The sequence below is a fragment of the Rhinoraja longicauda genome, chromosome 9 (genome assembly GCF_053455715.1).
Source record: "Rhinoraja longicauda isolate Sanriku21f chromosome 9, sRhiLon1.1, whole genome shotgun sequence".
Lineage (NCBI taxonomy): Eukaryota > Metazoa > Chordata > Chondrichthyes > Rajiformes > Arhynchobatidae > Rhinoraja > Rhinoraja longicauda.
Window position 1 is genome coordinate 9770815 of NC_135961.1, and position 19704 is coordinate 9790518.

General features: G+C 43.4%; 1 protein-coding gene across 4 annotated transcripts in view; it reads right to left on the reverse strand.

Annotated features, from left to right (window-relative positions):
- LOC144596471 (serine/threonine-protein kinase VRK1-like) overlaps positions 1-19704 on the reverse strand; it is a 208834-nt gene that overhangs the window by 44833 nt on the left and 144297 nt on the right. For all 4 annotated transcript variants that reach the window (XM_078404767.1, XM_078404768.1, XM_078404765.1 and 1 more), the window contains exons 2-8: positions 17398-17538; positions 13908-13963; positions 11457-11526; positions 11025-11112; positions 10831-10939; positions 9357-9449; positions 5984-6116 (exon numbers count right to left, since the gene is read on the reverse strand). In XM_078404767.1, the coding sequence (XP_078260893.1) occupies positions 5984-6116; positions 9357-9449; positions 10831-10939; positions 11025-11112; positions 11457-11526; positions 13908-13963; positions 17398-17533 (685 nt within the window). In that variant the 5' untranslated portion in view covers positions 17534-17538. The remainder of the gene's footprint in view (positions 1-5983; positions 6117-9356; positions 9450-10830; positions 10940-11024; positions 11113-11456; positions 11527-13907; positions 13964-17397; positions 17539-19704) is intronic.

Here is a 19704-nt window from a genome sequence, read left to right on the forward strand (position 1 = left end):
GAATTCCACAGATTCACAACTCTCTGGGTTAAAAAGGTTTTTCCTCATCTCAGCCTTAAATGGCCTACCACTTATTCTTAAATTGTGACCCCCTGGTTCTGGACTCCCCCAACATCGGGAACATTTTTTCCTGCAACTAGCCTGTCCAATCCCTTAAGAATTTTATATGTTTCTGTAACATCCCCTCTCATCCTTCTAAATTCCAGTGAATACAAGCCCAGTTGACCCATTCTTTCAACATATGTCAGTCCCGCCATCCCGGGAATTAACCTGGTGAACCTACGCTGCACTCCCTCAATAGCAAGAATGTCCTTCCTCAAATTAGGAGACCAAAACTGCACACAATACTCTAAGTATGGTCTCACCAGGGCCCTGTACAACTCCAGTAGGACCTCCTTGCTCCTGTACTGAAATCCTCTCACTATGAAAGTACATTAAACAATTTACCAGGAGGCTTACAGATTGCCAAAGTTTTAACTTATATTGCATTTGGTTCAGCTGCTGTTCAATGATCAATTATGCACTACGGTCTATTATTCGTTTTTACACTTGGTATTATTTTGTGCATTTTTTGCATATGGTAATCTGGTTGTCAATATTATTTCAATTGCACCATGGAAATACCTCAGCCGAATGAATAATTTGAAGGAAATTCCAAGAAGAAATTATCAATAAGATGCTCTTACATCGTTGATATTCTGCACAAAACCTCCTTCACTGAGGAAGTCTTCTCTGCAACCCTGAGTATGACTGCCTGGATGTGGTTAGATCACTCTCTACCCACAAGCATGTCCTGAAAGTTTCTCCAAAAGTCATTTATCCACATTAAATGCAATTGTTCAGTACTGAAACTTTAAAGCAACGCATCAAAGCAACATTTTCAGTCACCTGTGCATTGATGGATCAATTTATTGCAAGCTTTGCTTGTCTGCTTTGTGCTTTTACAATTTTACCCAAGGAAAGCAACCAAAAAAATGAGAAGGACAGCATCTGGTAGGATTTCCAAAAGCACAGGCAGCATAGAAGGGGCTTATGCCTATTGAGACCTATAATGCCAATGGCACTTCTTCGCATGTTCCTATCACAGAAAGTGCCAGGGAAATGGTAATAGTTATGGAAGAGGTATGTAGGTTAATTGGCTGGGTAAATGTAAAAATTGTCCCTAGTGGGTGTAGGATAGTGTTAATGTACGGGGATCGTTGGGCGGCACGGACTTGGTGGGCCGAAAAGGCCTGTTTCCGGCTGTATGTATATGATATGATATGATGATAATGGGATTTGACCAGGATGTCACAAAAGTATTAGTATATTTGTAATGCAGAAAGGGAAAGATGCTTCAGGGCAGCATCACTCTGGAGATGGCAAAATAACATGGAATGATCCATTGATGTTGAAGATGTGGGTGAAGTAGTTACTGTCACAGTTCTGGGAGCAAGGTTAAGAATGGGGAACAGGAAACTCACATTTGCAAGGCCTGGTTCGAAAGGAGCTGAGATCTGTCAAAGATGGGAATCTGAAGAGAGTTGAATACAGGAAGCAAAGTGAGTGGAGATATAAAGAAAGATGCTGATGGAATTGCAGAAGATTATCAGTAGACAGCATATTGCAGAAAGAAAGATAGTGGTCTTAATAAACATGATGGAAGTGGAGTGTATAACGGTTAAAGCAGAGATAGAGGTTAGAAATAAAGCTGATGAATACTCAGTTTTAGGATGGATGCAAGAAATGGGATTAACACGCGGTCATCAATTAAATAAACCATATTCTATATATCCTGCAAACACACAGGCAGAAATAGACCTACCTATCTATCCATCCATTCATCCATCCATCCATCCTCCAGATAGACCACTATATCTATCTATCTCTATCTTTATCTCTATCTCTATCTCTATCTCTATCTATCTATCTATCTATCTATCTATCTATCTATCTATCTATCTATCTATCTATCTATCTAAACATAGCACAAAAAGTAAGGAAATTTGTGTTTGGTAGATTATTTCTTTGTTGTAACAATGCTTCTTGGCAATAAATCTTATACCGTTGGAAAGCCTGTTTATTTCCCTTTTAAATGGTGCCACATTTATAAGGAACATGCATTTGTGGGATGAGCAGCAGAGCTGAGTATGTGGGTTGCGCGCATGAAAAATCTGCCAAATCTTCTCTGCCAATGCCAAACAGCTTATTCTGCCATTGACTCTTGTTCGGTGTTGTTTGGTGGATTGGATGATTGAAGTCTGAAGAAACAAGACATATTGGCAATTTAACAATTTATTCATTTAATAAACAGGAGCCACAGTAGCGTGTGGAAGAACCATACACAGTCACAACAGCCTGGCACCTCCTCCTCATGCTGGTCACCAGCCTGGTCACACACTGTTGTGGGATGGCATCCCATTCTTGTCAGCACCTGGGGGTACCAGAAGCTCAAAACAAGAGTCAATAGCAACAGCAGAATAAGCTGTTTGGCATTGGCAGAGAAGATTTGGCAATTTTTTCATGGGCGCAACCCATATACTCAGCTCTGCTGCTCATCCCACAAATGCATGTTCCTTACAAATGTGGCACCATTTAAAAGGGAAATAAACAGGCTTTCCAACGGTATAAGATTTATTGCCAAGAAGCATTGTTACAACAAAGAAATAATCTACCAAACACAAATTTCCTTACTTTTTGTGCTATGTTTATCTACCTAAAACTCTCGGTCTGCTTGTGTGTATGTGTGCACCATGCCCTTGACTTCTACGCAGCCAAAACGGTACACGATAGCGCCACAATTTTTGGCCCACCCTACTCACCATTCCCTTATGGTGTGAATAACCCCACTTTCGTTACTTTTTAAAAACAATTTACCTTATAAACTTGAATAAATGCGCCCCCCCCCCACCCCCGAAGGACCAGCGGGAGGACCGGCGCCCGTCCCGGCGTGCCCCGCGCCTGACCTTCCTCCCATACTGCAACGTGCCGCAGAGGCTGTGGCAGAGGGTCCAACAAGATGGCCGTCCCCGCCGCTCGCAGCAAGAGAAATGGAGCCGAGGTCAGTGCCTTCTCCCTGTCCACTCTCGCCCACCCATGGCCCCGGGAGTGGGTGAGTGGGGGAAGAGGATAAGGGGGATTGAGTGGGGGGGGGGGGGGGGGGTGAGGATCCTACACCAATACAGGAGAGGCTTTGGGTCCACGGCTCGCTCTGGCTGCAGCGCTGGCTCCACGGGACCGAGGTGAGTGGCACCCTCTCCCCTTCCCTGTCCCCCCTCTACAAGGAATGGGCCCAACGGGTCCACTTGGTCTAGTAATATTTAAAAAAACAAGAGCTTTTATTCAGTGGATCTTAGCTGGAATAAAGGAAAACTTGTTCAACTTAAAAAGAAACATCCATTGAAACGTTTGATATATCCAAAACCAACGATCAAGGAAAGACAACACAACATCTTAAATGCCAATTGGCCGCTACTGGTTTATTCAGACAGAGGATTGACTATTGCAATAGTTTGAGTGGAAAAGGAATCCAACCTTTCGGGTCCTAAAGATCACTTCTAAGGAGGCAGCACTCAGGTAATTCATCAAACAGATCTCTCAAAGGTGGAGGATTAACAGTCCAAGTTTAATCATTGGCCGAGAGCGTAGTTAGAGAAGAAACAGTTGGGGATTTGCTAATTGGACCATGTTAATGCAAGTAACAAAGTAATTAATTAACCAAGTACTTCTGTGCATAAATAGTCCATTCCTACTGTACACATGGCAGCCTGAATGTGAGCACCACGCCTCCCCTTGTCATGCTGCATCCATGTCCAATCTTAGTTTAGTTTAGAGATACAGTGCAGAAACAGGTCCTTCAGCCCACCGAGTCCGCGCCAACCAACGATCCCCGCACACTTACACCATCCGACACACACGAGGAACAATTCACAATCATACCAAGTCAATTAGCCTACAAACCTGTACGTCTTTGGAGTGTGGGAGGAAACCGGAGATCCCGGAGAAAACCCACGCAGGTCACGGGGAGAACGTACAAACTCTGTACAGACAAGCACCTATAGTCGGGATTGAACCCGGGTCACTGGCGCTGTAAGGCAGCAACTCTACCGCTACGCCACCATGCTGCCCTATTCTATTATTCCTTTTTCAAAAGGAAAACTCTCAAGACCTCTTGCATGAATAGCTGTTTATATCGCAACTTTAGCATGACAAATGTTCCAAGATATTTGAAGGATCATTTGAAGCAACATTTCAGTGTCCTACGAGGTGATATTAGGAAAGATAACCAAAATTCGGTTAGAGAGGTATTTGATAAAGATGTTCTTTAAGAGGCACAGTGGATTACAAAGGGGATTCTAGAGCCTAGGTCTTTAACAGCTGAATGTATGGCTGTCAATGGTGGGCAATCCAAAATCAGGGACCCTCAACAGCCCACTACTGGAAGAGTTCAGATATCACAAGGGGTTTATGGAATAAATTCCAGCTCTAGAATTCTATGCACTAATGACAGAACTATGCAGATAATATTCTACTAATTTCCCATTACAAACGCAACTAATAGTCCACAATCCATTGCTTCCTCATTGGAACTGATGCAGATCATGCCTTCTAGTTTGCAACATAACACAGCTGTGAGTAAAAGTGCAGATCATCATGGGAGATCAGATTGGATGTACGTTACTGGGTGAAAATTGGTGTTGGGAAATCCACTGAAATGAAACTATCAGGAACATGTCTCATTGAGGGCTGGCTGTCTGCCCAGCCCATGACATGTCACGCCAACTGCAGTAATGCCAGGCCTGACATTTGGTGCCACATGGATCAGTTTCAGTATAGTTTATTGTCACTTGTACCGAGCGAGGTACAGTGAAAAACTGTTGTTACGTGCTAACCAGTCAGCAGAAAGACAATACATGAATACAATCGATCAATTTACAATGTATAGATATATGAAAATGGAATAACGTTTTGTGCAAGGTAAAGCCAGCAAAGTCCAATCAAGGATAGTCTGAGGGTCACCAAAGAGGTAGATAGTAGTTCAGGACTGCTCTCTAGTTGTGGTAGGATGGTTCAGTTGCCTGATAACAGCTGGGAAGAAACTGTCCCTGAATCTGGTGGTATGCATTTTCACACTTCTATACCTTCTGCCTGATGGGAGGAGAGAAGAGGGAGTGGCCAGGGTGCGACTCTATCAAAGACTGCAACTCTAACTCCTCGATAAAATGACACTACGCGCACAGTAAATTTGTTCATCTTCATTGGTAATTTTTGTTACGCAGTGTGAAGTGACATCATCGCTTAGCATTATATTCTTGACTACGTACATTTGAAAACGTGGATATTGATCTGATCAGTAGAGCATGCTACATGAGAAGGGGCCCACCACAGACCCTTCTTCAGACAAGTTCCATATTTGTACATCCTTCCTCCTCAAATTTAGCTGCTGCTGAATTTTTTGGGGTAGTTAGAAATGTTGTATTTTAAATATAACAAAAAAAGCATTTCGTTCTGTCTCAGCTGAGATAAGACAGTGACCGTAATTCAGATATTCTGGTTCATCCCTTATTCGATTGAAGCTTGCCTCTCTTGATGTATACATTACAAGCATCAACTTCCTTCAAGTGAATTCCATGAAGGAAACTATTTTTAAATCAATTCCTCGTGGTTGGGCTCCACAGAAGAGTGAGGTGTTTCAACTAAATTTGAAAGCAAGCAAATCCAATTCATTTTTACTCTCAAAATTATGGCATCAAAAATGACAATGTCGTTATTTACAATACTGATACAGAGCTGCATGATTGAAAGAGCACAGCAGGGTGGTTTATGGATGACATCGCTCGTTGCTGGGTCAGCTCTGAATGTGCCAAACCCACAATGCTGAGCATCCACTGAAGTGAAGCTGGCTGGATTAAAGTGTCAGCAAACAAGTCACTCAATACAAATTTCAGCCCAAACAGAGCCTGCGCCACTCACAGTCTGCAGTCCGAATGGATGATGTCCTTACCTACACCTTTATGAGCATCTATGCTGGTAAATTCAATTGTTCCATTGTGACCTTTCCTCGGGTCCTCCTTATAGTGTTTGTGATCTCCATTGGGATTGTACCTGTAGGCAAGACCATAATCTGCCAGATATATCTGAAAGATTTAAAAACATTTCAATGAAAGGGCTGTTATTTTCTTATTCAGAAGCAACATTTCCTATCCTCTACGTCATCAGTGCAGAATTTTCATCCAAAGCTCTGTTTTATTTTCTGCATTTGAAGACACCTTTAATCTAGCTTTTCAGTGTACACAAGGTGGGAAACTTGCCAAACTTGTCCCAGTGACATGCCAAACTTCCTAAGCCTTCTTAAAGAAGTAGAGGAAACAGCTAGTACACTTTTGTAGAATTAAGGAACTGCAGATGCTGACTGACACACCTTTGTATATCGTTGGGAGGTTGGCCATTCAGGAGGGAGCTGCAGCAGCAGGTGTCAGGTCTGTGGCACCAGCTTGGTTCCAAGGCAGAGCAGGGTAGAGTGAAGGAAGGTATGAGCTGAACAGCCGTGCTGGGAGAGTTTCTGTGCAGGTGCAAGTACTGAGATTTTGGCTATTAAGGGCCCTGTCCCACTTAGGCGTTTTTTTAGGCGACTTCCGGCGACTATCATAGTCATAGCAGGTCGCCGAAAAACCGGCGACTGGACCCCCTCTACGACAGTGTCTACGACAAGCTACAACAACCTACCACCTAGTCGACGTCAACCTACGGCAAGCTACCGACAACCGGCGACCCAATCATCGCGACTTAGGACGTCCACCTACGACTGCACCTACGATAATGCAGGCGACAACCTACGACAACTGGTCAACCTACGTCTGCCCACGACAAGCTACGACCGTGTCGGCGACAACTGAAGACAATTCATGTCATTTTGGCCTCCGGTTTTGACGCCGGTACCTGTCGCCGGTTGACGTAGGTAGTCGCCAATGGAATTCACCAAAGTCAGCATCGGCGACAACCTACGTCACCTGGCGACAACCTATGACAGCACCTACGTCAGGAGACGTCAAGCTACGATCATTGCTTCTACTCTGGGGCTGTAGAGAGCATCCTGTCCGGCAACATTACAGTCTGGTTTGGGAACAGCTCTGCCCAGGACAGGATGGCCCTGCAGAGAGTAGTGCGTTCGGCAGAATGCACCATGGGAACTACACTCGCCCCCCCTGCAGGACCTATACATCAGGAGGTGCAGATCCAGAGCAAGCAAAATTATGAGGGACCCCTGCCACCCCAGCAACGGACTGTTCCAGCTGCTACGGTCAGGCAAACGCCTCCGCTGTCATGCTGTGAAAACGGAGAGGATGAGACGGAGTTTCTTCCCACAGGCCATCAGGACTGTCAACTTTTATAACTCCAGAGACTAAATTTTTGTCTACACTATAGTAACTTATTAACTTTATTTATATGCTGTAACTGTAATTCTTTTTTTGTGCACAATCCGCAGGCATTGCCACTTTCATTTCACTGCACATCGTGTATGTGTATGTGACAACTAAACTTGACTTGACTTGACTTGACTTGGCGTCAAAGCGACAGTCGCCGAAAATGTTGAAACATTTCAAAGTGCAGCGGCTACCAGAAAAAATGCTACTGCTCTTTGGAGACGACTCACGACCACACAGGCGACATCCCGGCGACAGCCTAGTCACTTGTAGTCGCCTAAAAAATCGCCTAAGTGGGACAGGGATTTAAGGGTTTGGCATGGAGGCTGAGTTTAAAATATGGTGAAGTCTTTTCTTTTCAAAAGTTCTCGTGGTAGTTTAAAGAAACAAAATGGAAACAGGCCCTTCGTCCACACAAAAATTGATACATCTATTCAGACTCCAGTTCTACACACTCCCTGCACACTAAAGGCAATTTACAAAGGCCAATTAACCTACAAAGCCACAAGCCTGTGGGATGTGGGAGCAAACGCACGCAGTCAAAGGGAGAACGTGCAGGCTCCACACAGGCAGCACCCGGGTCTCTGGCACTGCAAGGCTGCAGCTCTATCAGCTGTGTCACAGTGCCTCCCTAGTGCGGTGAAAATGGGAGTTAGGGCAGTGGAATGCTCCCCCTGCAGAACGTGGGAGGTCAGGCAAACTTGCAGTGTCCCTGAGGATTGCACCTCACGAATGATCCCCCACTGTAACTCATGAATGGCCATGAGAGGGGACTGGGGCTGTGGCTGGATGATGTCAGGGTTTTGTTTAGTTTAGTTTAGAGATACAGTGCAGAAACAGGCCCTTCGGCCCACTGGGTCCACACCGACATCCAAGCGATCCTCGCACATTAACACTATCCTACACACACTAGGGACAATTTACATTTTATGCCAAGCCAATTAACCGTACTTCTTTGGAGTGTGGGAGGAAACTGAAGAGCTTGGAGAACGGTCACGGGGAGAACGTACAAACTCTGTACAGACAGCACCCGCAGTCGGGATCGGACAAGGGTCTCCGGCGCTGTACGGCAGCAACTCTACCGCTGCGCCACCGTGTCCACATGTTTGAGAGCGACATAGATAGGAGCTATAGAGAGGTGGTCACACCCAGGGTATAGGCAGAAAGTAGATGGGTGGCCAATGGGAAAGGCTGTAGGCAGATGCCACATGGGCAAGCAGGGAATGGAGGGATATGGATCACATGGAAGCAGCAGAGATTAGTTTAACTCGGCATGATTATTCAACGTAGACATTGTGGGCCAAAAGGGCATGTTCCTGTGCTGCATTGCACTATTCTATGTTCTATGTAAACTTTTCCAATCCATGGTACCTGTCCCAAAGTAGTTTAAATGTACCTGCCTGCTTGTTAAAAGAAATACGCAACAGAATATAGAATATCAGTGTTAAGCTTTTTACATGAATATTTCTAATCAAAAATAGTGGCCCCAAAAAAAAGACTTAAGGACTTTTTTCCCCAGCTTTCTGGCAAAGCTACTCAGGAAAATATTGTCATGCAATTTTGCATTGTTACAGTGGTTGGCAGTTGGCACTTCATGAGGATTTTTCTATTTCCCAAGGGCAATAGTCTTGCAAAAATCGTTATATTTGCGCTCCATTTAATAGTCCTCCATCTGCAATTAATGTTATTTGTGTTGCTATGTTAGAATTCAAGAAATAGCGTGACAATATGACCTGCACTTATTATATGGATTATTGCTACATGAATCTAACATTTGGAGAATTTGCCACAAATATAGCTCCAAAAGGTTTGCCACAAATACAGCTCCAAAAGGTTGTGATTCCTGAATTAGCTACATCACTACATGCAAGTCAATTTTTCTGCAGGTTCTCTTTCATTCATTAAATAAAGACACATAACTACTTGTGATCAGTAAAGACAGACGAATGATACCTCTTTGAGATTCTTGAAGCCCAGAAGCAGGTTGGCTGACTTGATATCACCGTGGATATATTCGTGTTCATGAATAAACTCCAAACTATCAAGCTGTTTTTAATGTTAAGCACATGTATAAATTGAAAAAGTGAATGTCAGTCTGCAAAGTATGGAGGTCAAAATTATTTCTTACACATGATAATGTTACATTACTTTAAATAGCAGAGCATTGAGATATACTGTCTGTCCTATAAACCCGTCACTAGGGGGAGAGGGAAGGGGATGAGAGGGAAAGGGGGGAGGGGTGAGGGGGAGGAGCGGGGGAGTGAGAGGGGGAGAGGAGTGAGGGGGAGAGGGGAGGGGGGAGTGGGAGGGGGGGAGAGGGGAGTGGGGAGTAGGGAAGGAGAGGGTGCTGCACCAATGCAGGAGTGGTTTGGGTCCAACGGGTCCACTTGCTTCCAAAATTCAGACCCCAATTTTGGACTCACAGGACTACTGCTGCCCAATGTGATGGTAAAGGCATACAGCACAGATTCAGACCATTGCGGCACAAGTTGAACATGCTAACCATGATGATATATCTACCATAATCCCATTTGCGAACATTAGTCCTGTATCTGTGCCCTTTCTATCCAAATACTTTAAAAAGCTGTAATTGTATCTGCCTCCACTACTTCTGGCAGCTCGTTCCAGATAAGCAACATATTCTGTATGAAAAACTTACCCCTCAAATCCCCATTAAATTTCACCCCTCGCACATTAAACCTGTGCCCTCTAACTCAAGTCTTCCCTACTCCTGACTATCTATCCTATCTATGCCCTTATAATTTTATAGACCTCTAAACGATCATCCCTTAGCCTCCCACATTGCAGTTTAAAAGAAAACCCAGCCTGTCCAACCTCTACTTATAACCAGCCCCTCCATTCCTGGCAACTTCCCAGTCTGAAGAAGGGTCTCGACCCAAAAAGTCACCCATTCCTTCTCTCCAGAAATGCTGCCTGATCCACTGAGTTAATCCACCATTTTATGTCCAACATACCAGTGAATCTCTTCTCCACTCTATCATTATCTCTGGCTCCACACACACATGCAGTACCCCCAAAAACATTTTTTTGAACCATTACAAAGGTGTAGGGAATAAACCCCAACCTCTGTGCAGAAATACAATACAGCCTGTCTACTGTCTGAAAGTAGCACCACCCCCATGCCCATCTGTCTCTGAAGAAGGGTCCTGACACAAAACATTACCTTTCCATGTCCTATAGAGATGCTGCCTGACACGCTTAGTTACTCCAGCACTTTTTGGTTTTTTTTTGTAAACCAGCACCTGCAGTTCCGTGTTTCTCTGTATTCTCTTCCCGAGTTGTTGATTTTGAACTGGGATGTCATTTCATTCACAATGGCAAAATAGGCTCAAACTCGGTGAGATTCTGGCCTACTGTTTTGTTCATACATTATTGGACAAAACTATTTCCTGTAGCCATTGCTTACCACTTGACAGCCTATTTTCAAAGCAGTTGCTTTGGCCAACAGGTATCCGTCTTTTTCCAGCACCTTTTGCAAATCTACACCAAGTCTGTCGATTACCATGAATCTGTAGCTGTGAAGAAGAAAAAGGAAAATGTCATTCCTGAAACAAACATCTGGCTCAAGGTAGACTGAGACTGGACTCGAAGCCTTCTCACCTCTTCCCATTGTACTCAGTCAAGCCTGATCCCCAGTAAGTAGGAATGCCCAAAAAACTCAGTCCATTGCTTTTCATCCACGTCTTTACTACAAAAAACATACACAAACAAAACCCTCCATTAATATTTTTTTTTTTTTGATGAACACAAGCAAAATCAGCCTATTCCTTTGGTGTGCCCTGTTAAATCCGGTTAGCTTTGTAGCCGTACTGCAATTATGTTACAGCAATTATTTTCCTCATTCATAGGCTGCAGTATAAGGAGGATGGTGATACATGGAATTAGTCCCGAACATACTGCAGTACTGATTTTAAATATATAATTACTATGTACAAGGACATAACGCTGTACTTAAATCTCTACTCATTCACACAAGGAACGAGTCATAAATACAATGTGTAATTAGTACACTCTGTCTTCACAGGTACCTACTGTGCACTGATTTAGCTGCCCTCTGATAAAACTTCAGCTCCGAGAACAGGGGTCCATTTTCCTGGTGCTCCTGAAAACAAGATTTACTTATTTTAATAGGGTACCCCCAAGGGGGAAGAAAAAACTAGAACTGAATAAATATAAAGTTGTTTCATCTCCAGCACCTGCGTTGGAATAAATGATCCATTTGTTGCCTATGACAATATAGACAATAGGTGCAGGAGGAGGCCATTCGGCCCTTCGAGCCAGCACCGCCATTCAATGTCATCATGGCTGATCATTCTCAATCAGTACCCCGTTCCTGCCTTCTCCCCATACCCCCTGACTCCGCTATCCTTAAGAGCTCTATCTAGCTCTCTCTTGAATGCATTCAAAGAATTGGCCTCCACTGCCTTCTGAGGCAGAGAATTCCACAGATTCACAACTCTCTGACTGAAGAAGTTTTTCCTCATCTCCGTTCTAAATGGCCTACCCCTTATTCTTAAACTTTGGCCCCTTGTTCTGGACTCCCCCAACATTGGGAACATGTTTCCTGCCTCCAACGTGTCCAACCCCTTAATAATCTTATACGTTTCGATAAGATCCCCTCTCATCCTTCTAAATTCCAGTGTATACAAGCCTAGTCGCTCCAGTCTTTCAACATATGACAGTCCCGCCATTCCGGGAATTAACCTAGTAAACCTACGCTGCACGCCCTCAATGGTTCAGTAAGCATCATGTAATTCTGAGTCGCAGAGACAAAGCAGCTCCCACATTTAAATCCAGGTCCACATGGAGCTAGCTGAATTGTGAGCAGCCACACTTCCAAGATCAAGTGGCACTCAGATCCTTCCTATTGCAATCTGCATTTCTGTGAGGAACAGTTCGCCTGGTGGGGCACACTGTTGCTGCCGCCGTCTGGAATTACTGAAGGAATTTAACCACCTTCATGTCACGATGGGGGCACGCCATCACTTGTGGGTGGCACAGTGGTAGAGTCACTGCCTTACAGCGCTAAAGACCCGGGTTTGATCCTGTCTGTATGAGGTTTGAACATTCTCCCTGTGGTTTTTACCAGGTGCTCCGGTTTCATCCCGCATCTGAATGACATGCAGGTTTGTATGTTAATTGGCCTCTGTAAATTGTCCCTAGTGTGTAGCACAGAACCAGTGTATGGGTGATTGTTGGTCGGTGTGCACTCGGTGGGCCAAAGGGCCTGTTTCCACGCTGTGTCTCTAAACTAAACTAAAAACTAATGTGGATTAGTCCATGCTTTGTGATGCATGCCAAGAACTCTTAACCATATGAGTGCACAGCCCAGGCAAAGCCTACCTATTGTGGTTACACCAGCTCACTCTCCTTTGCTGAGAAATTACTTGGCGTGGGAAGAGTGGGGCGATTAGGAAGCAGGACAACTACAAATTGTTCTTCCTTTTTCCACCCTCATTTGATTATTATCCCATGCTAAATCCCCTGCCAAATGTGTTGGTTGATTATGTGCATTCCAGATAAATTACATTCCAGAAAAAAGAAAGTTCTTTGGAAGCAAAGAACAATAAACACAATGACATGTATTTATATCATGTGTTTAAACTAGATAATCATCTCCAATGGCAGGGTGTCTTGTACACCAACGTGAATGACCTTGCATTTTCTCACATTGCGTTACATCTACCACATGCTGACCACGCACACAGTTTGCCTTTAGCCCCTTGAAAATTATATACATCCTCCTCCCTGCTCGTAATCCAAACTGCTTTACTTTCATCAGTAAATATGGAAAATTGAGATTTGATCCCTTGACCAAAATAATAAAATTGAGCTATGATTAGGATTGAAAGTTCTGAACCTACGATTTGTTCATTGTCAAATAGTTCATGAGGACATAGAGATTTAAAGAGAATGTTTTGCACAAAAAAGTAAACTGAATGCCATGCAACACAGAAAAACAAGGTCATAAAACTGGGGAAAGGAAATTTTTAATGGATCTATTTGAAGAATGACAATAGATAACAACATTCAACTAGAAAAACCTGGCATATTGATAGTTGGATTAAATAATTGGATGAAATACCAATAGTTGGATGAAATAATAAGCATGGCGCTAGTCATATATAAAGAATACAAAGACCTTGAATGTGTGTCTATGACTTAAATTTCATTATTATTATTATAAAGCACATAAAACACTTTCAGTGCCTCGTAACTATTTCTTGACTGTTGGCAGGCCAATTCTCCTCCAGGAAATAAAGTCGTTTCATATCGTATCATAACGAACAGTCACCTGTACCGAAGAGCAATGCTCTTTTGGATTTGAAGTTCAGTTGTATGAAACTAAACCAACTAGATACTTGAGCAATGAAGCAGGAAGCTGAAAATGTACAATTTAATGGAAAAACTGGGAAAAGCAAATGGTTTTTTTTTCCAGTACATCTAAACCAAAAGGAATCTCCATGAGAGTGGTGTACTTACTATTTTAATGACATGGACAGCTTCATTCCCAACATGGTTTTCTGAAGCAGGAGAAGCTGGAAACAAAAGAAGCAATCAAAATGAAAGAAATAATCAAAAGCAAATATAGAATGCATTGATTAGGAACACAAAAATCCACCACAGAACTCTTCATCCAAAGACTGTTCAAATCTCAGCCTTGCCTGAGAATTACTCTCATGTTTTCATCAGCAGTCAAACTTATTAGTTTCAGTTCCAAAGATTGATCCACTCTCCCCGCTTTACGTAAACTCGCATTTATGTAAACAATTCTTAAAGCCCACTTCTGAATTGCACAAAAATCACGTCAATCAATGTTCTCCCGCGTGGTCTCCCCCTCTCCTCCACTCACTCACACGTCCCCTTGTTGTCAACGATTCTCAGTACATCTTGTCTGTTCCTTTCTCTGTTGCACCTCCTTCCTCATCTTGCAGCCAAGTTCATTATCCGCCACAATTGAAACGCCACTTCCAGCAAGCTTGAATGATGTTAGTTTTAAGTTAATTACCATTAATCTACAATTTACCAAATTTAATTTTTCATTACTTATTTCTATTGAATGTCTGTATCTGCCATTAAAATTCATTAAGTCATTTTTAATTCTTTATTCCGAATAAAGGTAATAGCCAGAACTGCACAATGTACATATCATTTTTCATTCTTTATACAGTGTCTGCAGTACAGTATAGTACATATATAGTAACTTTACTATGGGTAAAACCCGACTTACATATGGGTTTAGAGAATGTAACCCTTACATAAGTCAGGGAGTGTCTATAATCATCCACTTTGAAGGCAAAAAGTAATGCACAGACATAGAACAAGGCTTAGACACAAAATGCTGGGTGACGTATCAGGTTGAGATCCTTCTTCAGACTCCAGAGATGCTGCCTGTCCCGCTGAGTTACTCCAACATTTTGTGTCTACCTTCGGTTTAAACCAGCATCTGCAGTTCCTCCCTACACATAGAACAAGGCTTAATCTGGGAACAATGGTTACACAATCAGATTCCACAGCCAACCATCTTCCCCCACCAACTACATAGAAGATCCCATGTCTGTACTGAGTGAGTTATAACTGCGTGTTATAGGGCTGCAAGCACTGGCCTCAGCAAAATCCAAGTACAATTTAGAATCCCAAAAGGTGTAAAGCATAGCTGAAGATCAATTTGCAACAGGATGGGAAAACAGCCATTCATAATTAGATTAGAAGTTATACATTTTCCCAAATATTACTACGTACCTGTTAGACAAAATCGCTCAAATACTAAGGTAAATGGAATGTAACATCAGAACAATAACGTAGGTTTCAATTATATCTCTACGTTTCACGAGCATACAGTGATCTATTTCTTTGTAATTAAATATTTTTCTACATTTAAAAGATAGTTTGCAACTGAAAATAAGTTGAAGAGCCTCGTTGATGGGCTGTGAACTAGCATGCCTGGCCACATCCTAGAATGCTCAGGTAAGCATACCTGGCCACATCCCAGAATGCTCAGGTAAGCATACCTGGCCACCTCCGAGCATACTCAGGTAACCAAATTTGCCCGTTTGGGCCATTTCCCTGTGCAAGTCTGGCTTCCAACTGCATGTTTGCTAAACCACAATGACAGATTTGTGCTGGAATATCTTGATTTTTTATGCTGGCATAAACATATTCTTAACACATCAAACTGGCCACATAATACCTGCCACAGAGCAAAGCTGCATTTACTGAGCAAAAGGAGCAACTAAAATAACCTATGATGACCATTTCATTATTTATTTATTGGCGATAAATGAAACTTCACCATATTTCCCAACTCTTGGAACGCATAAGCATTTATTCCATCAGGAACTACTTTAGATTTGTTTGCTCACCAGAATGGGGCTAAAATAAGTAAGTGGTAGTTCTAGAATAATAAGGCAATAGCTCACTTCACCACATTGCTGTCAAATAACCTGCCTCACTTTTTAAACTGATGAATTTCATTGCACTTGCATTTATGTTATCTGGATAATAATATAATCAATCAATAGAGTTTCCTCGTTTGGCACACAAGATCACATATTTTTCTGGTTTGAGTGCAATTACTCAAGATTTGGCATTGATCACATAGCTTCAATCATGAATTAATAAATAAAATTAAAAATGAATATCCCTCATATTTTGGTTTTCATTATTAATGGCAACTAGGGAGATCAGCAACAATGAACCAAGCTGAGGAGACTACTTTTTGAACTAACACTTCTATTCTTTTCAATGGGAAGAAAGCCAAAGCTTTATAAATATGTCAATGGAAGGAGTTTCCCCTTGACAGAGAAATAAATAAAACTGAACAGAAACTTGCCAGATTATTCGATGGATTAAGTTTGTCATGATCTGAGACTCTTTGCTCCCACAATTGGCTCTCTGATGCGAAGCAACCTCCCAGTAAGAAAACTACCGTATTGCATTTGAGGAAGGACATCCTTGCTGTTGAAGCAGTGCAGCATAAGTTCATGAGGTTAATCCCTGGGATGGCGGGACTGTCATATGAGGAAAGATTGGAAAGACTGGGCTTGTGTTCACTGGAATTTAGAAGGATGAGAGGGAATCTTATAGAAACATATAAAATTATAAAAGGACTGGACAAGCTAGATGCAGGAAAAATGTTGCCAATGTTGGGGGAGTCCAAAACCAGGGGCCACAGTCTACGAATTAAAGAGAGACCATTTAAAACTGAGATGAGAAAAAACTTTTTCACACAGAGAGTTATGAATTTGTGGAATTCTCTGCCACAGAGGGCAGTGGAGGCCAATTCACTGGATGAATTTAAAAGAGAGTTAGATAGAGCTCTAGGGGCTAGCAGAATCAAGGGATATGGGGAGAATAGACAATAGGTGCAGGAGAAGGCCATTCGGCCCTTTGAGCCAGCACCACCATTCAATGTGATCATGGCTGATCATTCTCAATCAGTACCCCGTTCCTGCCTTCTCCCCATACCCCTGACTCCTCTATCCTTAAGAGCTCTATCTAGCTCTCTCTTGAATGCATTCAGAGAATTGGCCTCCACTGCCTTCTGAGGCAGAGAATTCCACAGATTCACAACTCTCTGACTGAAAAAGTTTTTCCTCATCTCAGTTCTAAATGGCCTACCCCTTATTCTTAAACTGTGGCCCCTAGTTCTGGACTCCCCCAACATTGGGAACATGTTTCCTGCCCCTAACGTGTCCAACCCCTTAATAATCTTATACGTTTCGATAAGATCTCCTCTCATCCTTCTAAATTCCAGTGTATACAAGCCTAGTCGCTCCAGAAGGCAGGCACAGGTTAATGATTGTGAATGATCAGCCATGATCACAATGAATGGCGGTGCTGGCTGGAATGGCCTCCCCCTGCACCTATTTTCTGTGTCTTCTATGTTTTCCTATGGGTGGTTGTCCCGCATGAATCATTTAAAAATGTCAGGTTTCCACGACATAGAAATCGCTGAAATGGCTTTTCTTACCCAAGTGTACCAGTCCAAATCCTCCACTGCCAATAATTTTCCCAAGTTTCCACTTTTTTTTCTCTGAATCTGTCAGAAGCAATCCCTCAGGAAGAGGCTCGGGGAGCTTCTTTCTTGCGATGCCTTTGGGCGGCATAATCCCTGCAGAGAGCAAAACTGCTATTATTTCTGTATGTGGCAGCAGAAAAAGCAATTAACATTTTACACAGGGTTCCGTGGGCCATCATCTCCCCTCCTCACTTTCCAATAATTGATCAGATTTACTAACATTTTGTGGCTCATACAATGTGGAGCATTAGGCAGCTGCACCTTATTCACACACATGATCTTCCACATATATTATTCTTATATATGATCAAGATGATCGCAGGGGAAGGTTGATAACTGTGAACGGTTCGCAAAGTCCCTCTCTCAGAACACGGCCTAAAGATCTGCGGTCAGCTCGGGAAGTAGGAAATGGCAACCTTAGTGCGCAGCAGCACAGGGCGGCTGCTGGGGGCCGCAGACGGAGCGGTTGCAGCAGTCGGAGGTTGTAGTGTTGAAGGAGGGTCTACAGTAGCTGGATGGGTGAGCAGAACAGGCACAACCTGCAGCAACCGAACGGAAGGGGCAGTGGAAGAAGCTGACAGCATCACGCTGGGCCAGGCTGACCCCCTACTTCATCTATCCAGGAAACCAGGCTGTAAAGAGGAACAATTAAAAAAAATCCAAATCTCATTAGGCCAAAATCGGACTTTTCAGAAGATAGACACAAAAAGCCGAAGTAACTCAGCGGGCCTGGGAGCATCTCTGGACAAAGGGAATAGGTGACGTTTCGGGTCGAGACCCTTCTTCAGACTGAGAGTCAGGAGAAAGGGAAACGAGAGATATAGACAGTGATATACAGCGATATAGAACAAATGAATGAAAGATATGCCAAAAAGTAACAATGGTAACGGAAACAGATCAATGTTAGCTGTGGGCTAGGTGAAAACAAGTTACAGACAATGACACTCAACACAAAGACTTTGAAGCTGGTACGACTTGAGTGGGGGAGGGATGGGGAGAGGGGGAATGCCGGACACTGCTGGAACGTGGCGATTCTTCACGTGCTCTTTCAGAAGAGTATCTACTTTATAATCGGTTCACTATTTTACTTGTGTACAATTGTACTTGTGCATGTTAACAAACCTCTCCACCAGTTCTACTAATATTGGAGAAATCACATCCTATTGATAGCAATGTGTACAACTATCAAAATGCCAAAAGGGCTCCACTCACTGATCCCTGCAAGGCTGCACCGAACCCCCTCCGCACTCATCCTTCCTGCTGACGGTTCCTCCACCATGCCGACCATGTAAGGTCCCGTTCCCCATCCCACACCTCATAGGTGGCACGGTGGCGCAGCGGTAGAGTTGCTGCCTTACAGCGAATGCAGCGCCTGAGACTCAGGTTCGATCCTGACTACGGGCGCCGTCTGTACGGAGTTTGTACGTTCGCCCCGTGACCTGCGTGGGTTTTCTCCGAGATCTTCGGTTTCCTCCCACACTCCAAAGACGTACCGGTATGTAGGTCAATTGACTGGGTAAAATGTAAAAATTGTCCCTAGTGTGTGTAGGATAGTGTTAATGTGCGGGGATCGCTGGGCGGCGCGAACTCGGTGGGCCGAAGGGCCTGTTTCCGCGCTGTATCTCTAAATCTAAATCCCACTCACTGACATTGCATCTACTCCCTCTGTATCACTCCCCAACTTCATGCCATACCCAGCCCCAACACCCTTTGTAGAACATCAACATTCCTGCCTTGACCGGTTTCCCTTGTAAAAATCATCATCACACTCGCCATCTCACTTTCTGTGCAACCCTTGACCAAGTATGCACTCCATGTCTCCACTTAAGCACAAGCAGCCGACACAAAATGTCCTTTTGATTTCATGCACAAAATTCACCTTAACGTATCCTTCAGATTTCACCCCACCAACAGGATAGTGCAAGATGTTTGTCAAACAGTACAAAGCATGTCCACCCAGGTCACACCAGCTTCTCGTTTTCACCCAACAAACAGCTAACAATGGTCTGTCTCCTTTATCATCGTTACTTTTTTGCATATCTTTCATTCATTGTTCTTTATCTCTCTCTACATCATCATCTATATCTCTCATTTCCCTTTCCCCTGACTAGTCTGTAGAAGGGTCTCGACCCGACGTCACCCATTCCTTCTCTCCAGAGATGCTGCCTGTCCCGCTGAATTACTCCAGCATTTTGTGTCTATCTTCAGTTTAAACCAGCATCTGCAGTTCCTTCCTACAGAAAGCATGACATGTTGGGT